General features: G+C 41.5%; 1 protein-coding gene across 1 annotated transcript; it reads left to right on the plus strand.

Moving 5' to 3' along the window:
• Nucleotides 1-880: 880 nt before the first annotated feature.
• Nucleotides 881-2,766, plus strand: LOC107679415 (gastrula zinc finger protein XlCGF57.1-like). Its single transcript, XM_016474961.1, has one exon. It carries the CDS (start codon nucleotides 900-902, stop codon nucleotides 2,427-2,429), a length of 1,530 nt encoding a protein of 509 aa, XP_016330447.1. The 5' UTR covers nucleotides 881-899; the 3' UTR covers nucleotides 2,430-2,766.
• Nucleotides 2,767-9,887: the final 7,121 nt, after the last annotated feature.

Here is a 9,887-nt window from a genome sequence, read left to right on the forward strand (position 1 = left end):
CCTCCTCCAGAGCCACTGCCTTTCCTCCTCAGTTGGATGTGCCTTCCTGGAGGGGGGTGTAACATCATATCAGTGTTAGTTTAATTTTCTTAGTTTGCTTGTCTTCAGTTACCTGCTTCTTTGTTCTAATTTCCCACCACTGATCTGTTGTCATGGATGTTAATTAAACAAGCACAGCTGTCTGTCGGCGCCGATAGCCTCATGAGCAGCATGCCGACATGTTTAGTGTTGGGCGATAGAGAAGCTATCAACATTGTTTGATGAATAAATCTCTTACCTCTTATTTACACTGCACACGTCTGCGGCGCATTACGTCTCCGAAACAGCCACCGGAGCTGATCGCAGCCACTTTAAGCAATGCCTGTGCTTATACCAGCCGCACCGCGCACATTTCTGAAGCATCCCAGAAGTGTCTCTCCATGGTGCTTCGCTAAAGACTAGCGCCTAGCCCTAGTCTATTTTTGACTGATTATGATAATCATCTTGCTATCGTCACAGGCATCAGCAACAGGTGATATCTCTGACTATCGTCGATACACGATACTATCGGCACAGCCCTAGTGCTGTTGCGCTTTGGGCATCCTAAGTGCGAGTCTTGCCTCGTGGATCTTTCCCAATCCTGTCCCCTTCTTTCTGTCCCACGTCTCTTCCTTTCCTTTTTAAACTCTCAAAAAAAACTCTGAAAATGTTTATATCTAACATGCTGTTTCACAACCTTGTGTTTTGGTTTTAAGAGTACAGGTTAAACCTGTTGTAGTTGGTTAGAGGATATAGGATCTAGCATACATGTTGTTGGATTTGATGGTTTACATTTTTCATGTCTGTTGCTTTGTACAAATAAACTGGTTAACTTGTTTTTGTTTCTTTTCACCTTAGAGGAGAGTCAAGAACTGAATGAAATGGAAGAGAAAGATCAGTATGAGAAATGCCATGATTTCATGACTGGGGAAAAATCTTTGAGTGACTCGCAGACTCATGAAACAGAAACTAGGAACCTTAAAGTCCAGATGAAAGTTCACACTAAAGAGAAGCCTCATGCTTGCCAACAGTGTGGGAAGAGTTTTGCACTAAAAGGAAGTCTTAACATTCACATGAGAGTTCACACTGGAGAGAGACCTTTCACCTGCCCTCAGTGTGGGAAACGTTTTGCACTAAAAGGAGATCTTAAAAGTCACTTGAGAATTCACACTGGAGAGAGGCCTTACTCCTGTCAACAGTGTGGGAGGAGCTTTGCACTAAAAGGAAGTCTTAACATTCACATGAGAGTTCACACTGGAGAGAGACCTTTCACCTGCCCTCAGTGTGGGAAAAGTTTTGCAGTAAAAGGAGATCTTAAAAGTCACTTGAGAGTTCACACTGGAGAGAGACCTTTCACCTGCCCTCAGTGTGGGAAAAGTTTTGCAGTAAAAGGAGATCTTAAAAGTCACTTGAGAGTTCACACTGGAGAGAGACCTTTCACCTGCCCTCAGTGTGGGAAAAGTTTTGCACTAAAAGGAAATCTGAATTGCCACATGAGAGTTCACATGAAAAAGAGTTTCACCTGCCAACAGTGTGGAAAAGGTTTCAGTGAAGAACAGAGCCTTGAAATCCACTTAAAAATCCATGCTGGAGAGAAACCATTCAATTGCCCTCAGTGTGGAAAGAGTTTTGAACAGAAAAAAAACCTTAATGTCCACATGAGAACTCACACTGGAGAGAAACGTTTAGATGTCACTGACAGAAATCACCTTAAGAATCATGTACAACATCACATTGTAGAGAAGCCTCACACATGCCCTCACTGTGAAAAGAGTTTCACACAAAGTACAAAGCTGGAGGAGCACATAAGAATTCACACTGGAGAGAAACCTTTCACCTGCCCTCAGTGTGGAAAGAGTTTTAAACAGAAAAAAAACCTTAATGTCCACATGAAAACTCACACTGGAGAGAAGCGTTTCGGCTGCAAACTGTGTGAGAAGAGCTTCACACGAAAAGAAACTTTTAAGGGTCACATGGCAATTCACAAGGGAGAGAATCCTTTTGATTGTGGTCAGTGTGGAAAGAGTTTCAGATATAAAAGAAACCTTAAGCATCACATGAGGATTCACTCTGGAGAGAAAAGTTTCACTGACGGAAATCACCTTCAGAATCCTGTACAACATCACATTGTAGAGAAGCCTCACACATGCCCTCACTGTGAAAAGAGTTTCACACAAAGAGTAAAGATGGAAGAGCACATAAGAATTCACACTGGAGAGAAACCTTTCACCTGCCCTCAGTGTGGAAAGAGCTTTACAAGTAAAGGATACCTTAGGATTCACATTAGAGCTCACACTGGAGAGAAGCCTTACAAGTGTCCCCAGTGTGAAAAGAGTTTCACGTATCACACAGACCTGAAACGGCATTTGCAAACTCACTCTGTAAAGATAATTCTGATTTCCACAGTGTGACGAGAGGTTTAGAAAAAGGAGGCAATAGGAAATGTTTATCTTTTAGAAAACAATGTTACTTTCTCACACCACAGCTGAAAGTGAGCTTCATCTGATTTAACTTTTTGACTACTTTTTTTTCAATCTGTATTTTTTATTTTATTTTATACTTTACCTTTTTATTCTTCACCTGACCATCTTCTTTGCTATAGTTTCAAATATTAAGCAGACACCCTTTAATTTAGACCAGGGGACGGCAACCAATAGAGAAAACTGCATACCAATGTTCATTTTGAGGTCCTCTGCACAATCTGACTTTGCTGCAGACTGGAATTGAACTGCAGGTTTGTCTGGCCAGAGGAGAACTGGCCCCCGACTGAGCCTGGTTTCTCCCAAGGTTTTTTCTTCATTCTGTCACCGATGGAGTTTTGGTTCCTCTGGCTTGCTTCGTTGGGGACACTTAATTTCCAGTGATATCGACGACTTGATTGCACAGATACTGTTTAAACTGAACTGAGCGGGACGAAGACATCACTGAATTAAATAATGAAATGACTTTAACTGAAAATTGAGTGTTTACTTTTGTCCTTTTGCATTGCTACACACTATTTTACCTATTTAATACTGTAAAGATGTTTTGACACAATCTGTATTATAGCATTTGGACCAATCCAACACACAATTGTTCATTAAATTTAACAAATCAATTATTCATTAGATTAACAAATAATCACAGACCCCTCACCCAATAAACGTACTGAGTGCCAGGATGTCAGTGAAGGACCCCAGGCCCCTGGTTACCATGGCAACCAGGACACCTCAGCCAGATCAGATAAACTTTACGACCTAAAAGTATGTAGAGAGAATCTTCCTCCTACTCGATTCTCTCTTAAACGACACATACTGCTATAGGAAACGACTTCTTTCATTAATTCATAGACACATTTGATGATCTAAATGAGTGTATATTATATGTTGGTACATATGCAACGTATTATGTTCTAAGAATCTTTAATAGTTTGTATATCAACATCCAATCCAGTTACATATGCAAATTACCATGTTCGGAGACAAAGAGTCGTAAACTTTCCCTCCAGAAGTGCAAGTCACCATTGGCTCTTTGACCCCCGAGAGGTGTGACCTCAACAGAACTTAAAAGGCCTCACTTCAGTGGCCCACCTAGCTTTTAGTCTCTTCACTCGTCTCTCATCACCTTCTCGTCTTCTGAGGACTAAGTCCCAGAGCTGGCACAACCGCGCCTGGCAGGCCTTGACACACAGACTTTTAGCTTCTTTTAGATTCTGAGAAGATGAGGATGTGAGCTAGAACTCTCCTGGAACCCTTAAGTGTGCCAGGCTTCGGCCTTGACTTTGCATTCACCAAAGATCCTCGGATATCAGCAGATGTCTCTCTTAGCTCTTCTTCACTTCCTACCTGGGAAGAAACTCCCAATCACCATCAAGTCAGAACATCTTTGGAATTCATCACTCTTCAAACCCAGAAGAACGTGATCGCAAGTCCAAAACCTTGAAACCATCAAGACTTTCATCCGAGACTGCATCCGGACGTTCGTCAATGACCAAGGCAATGCAAGTATCGTACATTTAATTAAACGAAACAGAGGTTTAGTATAAGCTGTAGCCCCCGTTATAAACGGCTCTTTTCATAACTTCATTCTCTGGTTTTCCTGATGGTTTCATCCATCAAGCCCCATTTGCCCTTTCCCCTGTATGAGTGATTGTATGTTTGTTTTAGATTAGTTATGTGTGTTAGCGTTTAGTTAATAAAACGTTTGTGCACAAATTACATGAGTCTCTGGTCCTGCTTGTGAATAATGTCCCTTTACGATTTTGATTCTAGCTGCATGCTCTAATGCATTAATACTGTAGGAAGGTATTTTCTGTGGCCACTAAAATATCCTTAGAGTAGATATGAACTTACACTGAATATTCGCTGGACGAACAGATTAGTTGATGGCAATTTAATTCTGCTACAGTTACTATGCAGCTGATATAAATAATTGTAATTAATCGATATAATAATTTCTCTATAGAGCTAATTTGCTACAGTATTGTTAAAAGCGCTATATAAATAAAGGTGACTTGACTTGTCACACAGCCTGTTAGGAGTTATAAATAGTATTAAAAGTGTGAGAATTAACCTGTGCTAGTCTACAGATGTGTGTCGCTAACAACACTCGTCAATGTCAAAAATAATTCAGATGGCCAATCAAATTAAAGTAGCCAGTGTTTTCTGTTCACAGAAGCAGAGCGCAAAGTGTAAGTTTAACCTTGAAAAAGAGTGATGTAAAATGGAAATTTCCAAAATGCAAACCATTTAATATTAGTTAAAAATGAAAATTCTGTCATTAATTACTCACCCTCATGTCGTTCCAAACCCACAAGTTCATCTTTAGAACACAAATTAAGATATTTTTGATGAAATCTGAGAGCTCTCTGACCCGCCATAGACACAGCAACACGACTGTAATGTTCCCAGGTCCAGAAACGTAGCAAGGAGATCAGTAAAATAGTCCATGTGACATCAGGGGTTCAACCGTGATTTTACGAAGCTACGAGAATACTTTTTGTGCAGAAAGAAAACTAAAACTAAAAATAACTAGCTTTATTGTCTTTCAATAAGCACATATAGGGTAAGTAAATGAAGTAAACATCTGGTATGGCAATAAAGGTTCAGATAGGGATTTAAAAAAAAAACGGCTTTATTCAACAATTCTTCTCCTCATCCCGTCTCCACAAGATACACATCCTCTTTCAACACAATTTCTGCAAAATTTCCAAGATACAGTGTTGTAAAATCTCTTGGTATTCCATATCCTAAAATCTTTTTAAACTCTAACAAGACCATGTTCCAAAAAGGTAGTATTTTTGCACAACACAAGAATATATGAAGCTGGTCAACATCGATCTGACCACACATCCTCCAGCATAGTTGTGATTTGGATAATTGTTTACTTTTACCACCAGATTTTTCCATGCAAACTCTTTCCACCTCCGTGAACAGGTAATTGAATGTTGTGCCTTACAAGCAGAATGCCATTTTTCATTGCTCGACTAATTTAAACTACACCTCAAGTGTGGTAAATGTTATTTGATCTAGGTTATTTTTTAGGGCCAATGATTTTTCTTTGTCACCTAAAAGACACTGTATAGGCAAACCCTGGTTTGCATGTTCTACATTTTTCCATTTAGTATAACATGCAGCAAACACAAGACCTAATTTGTGCTGTGTATAAATATTCCAGTAGATTTGGCAAGGCTAGTCCTCCTTTGTGTTTTGTTAGCTGCAATGTTGTATATTTTATTTGAGTTTTTTTCCCTTCCCAGACAAATCTTAAAATTGTCCAGTCCCAAGCCCTGAACTGAATTCCATAGGTAGAGTTGACCATCTCTCAATATCTCTTTAAATGTTTTTATTAATGATATTATAATTTTTACAGTAGAGTTCTGATTGTTTTTTAGTCAGAATTACCCCAAGATATTTAATATTTTTAGCATCCTATTTTAGGTTATAGGTTTGCCTGATTGATTGTGAAGGGGAAAAAATTCAATGTTAGAATGTTAGAAAAAACACATTTTTGAAACATTTATTTTATATCTAGATAACTTCCAATACTCTAACAGTAGGTTCACAAATACAGGGAGAGAAGTCCTTGGCTCCCGAAGATAGATAATTACATCATCAGCAAGCAACCCAATTACATGATGTTCTTCTCCGATTCTCAACACTGACTGTATTTAATGCCTGTTGTTTATTTGATAGCCGAGCTAAGTACAAAGTATCTTTGTACTTTTGGGGCCAGACTCATAATAAGACTGCTTCATTTTTAGACAGGCCCCAAAAATGAAATTTTATACATGTTATAATAAATGATCTGTGGGGTATTTTGAGCTGAAACTTCACAAACACATTCTGGGGACACCCAAGACCATGAAGTTTTGATGAACTTGTAGGTTCCTTTCAGAGTATTTGTTGCCAGCACTTTGCCAAGTCATGCAGCTTTGTAGCCGTTCATCCTGAGGAATCCGTTGTGGGATCCGTTGTGCTTACACGTCTTTCTCCGCTTCGTCAGGGGTATTATAAGTCAGTGTCTCATCACTCCAATGGATACATATTTTCGTGAAGGGGGTCTGAAACCGTATCTTCTCTTCTTTCAGTACTTTCTTTATGCCATTGTATCCTTTATGTTTTTGCATTGTTTCTATCGTGTAGTCATGGTCGAACGAAATGGGTCGGCTCTGCATCTGTATCCGCTTTTGCCAAGCCAGATTCTGAACAGTCTCTTTAACAGCGAACAGAAGGAAATTAACAAAGATAGATCGTGGAGGCGAATTAGGATTTGGCTTTGGGAGCAAGGCTATGTGTGCGCGTTGGATTTGGAGATCAATGTCAAGTCTTACTTCATTCTTGAGGAGCGAATCCACGAACTGAGCGACTGAACTTCTTCCTCCGCGCCCTCCTGTATTCCGTAGATTCAAATGTTTCTGCGTGATCTCAATTCAGTGTTGGTCAGTTTCTCTTGCACTTCTCGGTTCTTTCAGAGTGTTTTCATCAGAGCAGCGTTCGTCTCGATAGACCATGTCTCCAGCTGTTCGATGCGTTTTTCTGCCTCGGTAAGCCTGCCTTGTTGTTTTTGAATTTCGCTAGTATTATTATCAAAGTATTATTAAAGTACTAGTTTGTACGGCAGTTTCTAAAACGTCCATTTTCCGCTAACATTTGAGTGCTGTTGAGCGGATTCTCAAACACCGCTGATTGGCCATAGTGTTCACCCTCTCAACAGATACGACTGATTGGCTTCAATGATCATCGCTTCACGCTCTTCACCGAGCACTCACACAGAAGCACACGGGAGCATTTGAAAGCCGCGTCTATCAGCGCGGATCCGTCTATGTGCAGATATATTAGGGATCTGTTGATAGATGTGGTTTTCAAATGCTCCCGTGTGCTTCTATGGCCAATCAGCGGTGTTTAAGAATCCGCTCAACAGCGCTCAAATGTTAGCGGGAATTGGACGTTTTTAAAATTGAAGTACCAACTGGTACCGAAGTCGGTACTTTTGACAACACTACTGTTTACATGATGCGGAAGCAGACGCATACACATACTTTCTCCACAATGGCGGCGCACCGCTGCAGACGGTATGAGGAGAAGAATTGGTGAATTAAGTCATTATTTTTGTTTTCTTTGCGCACAAAATGTATTCTCATAGTGAACCCCTGATGTCACATGGACTAGATTGGTTATGGGAAACTAGAACTAAGAAAGTAGATAACTGAAGACAAACTAACCTCATGAAAATGAAACTAACACTGACAGAACATATTACACCCCCCTCCAGGAAAGCACATCCAACTGAGGAGGGAGGGCAGGGGCTCTAGAGGTGGACGAGGGCTCGGCCAAGGGCTGGAGACTAGTGACGATGGTGGGAGGAACCAAGTTGGTGATGATAGTGGGAGGAGCCAGAAGCAAGAGGAGCCAGGTGGTGACTCAGAGAGCAGCCAGAAAGTCCACGGGGGAGATGAAAGAGGAAGGAGCCATGGTGGAGACTTGGCTGATGACACCCGGTGGATGACTGACAGAGATGGAGCCATCGGCAGATGGGACTAGGGTGCAGACAGAGCTGGTGGAACTGAATGACACTAACTGCTTTGGCAAACAAGGCTAAGCCACCGCAATGAGCATCTGAGGTGGAGACAGAGTTGCAGAGCTGTTATGACTGAGGACCAAGAGAGAGCCAGAGGGAGGGTGGAGATACGAAGCTTAGCTGAAGGCCCATAACTCCATGACACAGGCAGGGTGATGTTTGACCAAGGTGGATCCAGAGGAGCAGAGGGTCTCTGGTAGAGCAGAGAAAGGGAGGAGCCAAGATGGAGCAGACAGGTCAAGGTGGAATTATGGGCGCAGAAGCTGGAGGCAGAGTCATGGGATCATCCTGACTGGGTGAAGCTGGAGACTGGAAGCCCCGAGGTTTATCACTCCCTATTACACATTGTATACATTTATACATGTATACATAAAATCTTGCTAATTACTTATAAAGCCCTGAATGGTTTAGCTCCTCGGTACCTGAGCGAGCTCTTATTGCATTATAGTCTTTAACGTCTGCTACGATCTCAAAACTCTGGCCATTTGATAATATCTAGAATATCAAAATCAACTGCGGGCAGCAGATCCTTTTCCTATTTAGCGCCCAAACTCTGGAACAATCTACCTAGTGATGTTCGGGAGGCAGACACACTCTGTCAGTTTAAATCTAGACATTCCTGGCATACACATAACACACTAACACATTTCTAATATTCAAATCCATTAAAGGATTGTTAGGCTGCATTAATTAGGTCAACCAGAACCGGGAACACTTCCCATAACACCTGATGTCTTTGTTACATCTTTAAAAGAATGGCATCTATGCTAATATTAGTCTGTTCCAAGGTCACTGTAGCCACCAGATCCAGTCTGTATCCAGATCAGATGGTCACTGCAGTCACCCGGATCCAGTCTGTATCCAGCCCAGATGGTGGATCAGCACCTAGAGATGACCTCTACAGCCCTGAATGTCAGTGAAGACCACGTCAACTAGATGAGCCCCAGAGACAGATCCCCTGCGAAGACCTCGTCACCTCGGCGGCCATCGGCACAGACCATGGAAACCAGACGAGTCCTCCCAATTTTTTATTGTAATTCTGTTTGGATTACTTCGTTTCTCACTGCTGATCTCTGAACTGGACCGCTGTCACTAACAAACTTTGCTGTCTGTATGTTTGCCATTGGGATGCTGTGAGCTCTCTACCCTGTTACGTCTCCACCATATTTGGCTCTTCAGATGGGTGTTACCGCTCTGTCAGTCAGTTGCGCTGTTCGTTTATTGCTTGCTATCTGGGTGCGTTGTCTGTTATATAGTATGCTGTTTTTGGTGAAGTGACGTTCAGGGTCTGGCTAACGTGGTTTTCGCTTGCGATTGGCTCTTATTTGCTCAGTACTAACATGCATCGGGCAAAAGTTTATATTTTTTCTTTTCTTTTATGCCTCATTTTTTGCCTCACATCCGTAATGGATATTGGATATTTATCATCTCAGCTAAGAGCCTTGAACTGCTGCCCGCATCTTGATTCTTTGATTTATGAATGCTGCCAGAGGCTAGGGATTCTCTGTTGCCCTATATATATATATACTCCATTCACCGTGCCTCTTCAAGAGTACCTTTCGCTCCGAGCCTGATGCTCTTCCAGGCATTTGGACTAACAACAGATTGTCGTCCATTCCCAGAAAATTGCCTGCTGGCTATACTAAGCAGTGCTCTCTGATCTATCTCACTGGTAGTGATCAACAACATACGCAGGGCTGTACGTTAACTTTTTTTTTCACATAGCACTGGTGCTACAGAGGTTGAAAGTTTTGTAGCACAGGCCAAAAAGTTGTAGCACAAGTATAAAACGTCTGTTATCATGTCTGAAA

This window comes from Sinocyclocheilus anshuiensis, unplaced genomic scaffold, assembly GCF_001515605.1.
Source record: "Sinocyclocheilus anshuiensis isolate Anshui unplaced genomic scaffold, SAMN03320099.WGS_v1.1 scaffold360, whole genome shotgun sequence".
Lineage (NCBI taxonomy): Eukaryota > Metazoa > Chordata > Actinopteri > Cypriniformes > Cyprinidae > Sinocyclocheilus > Sinocyclocheilus anshuiensis.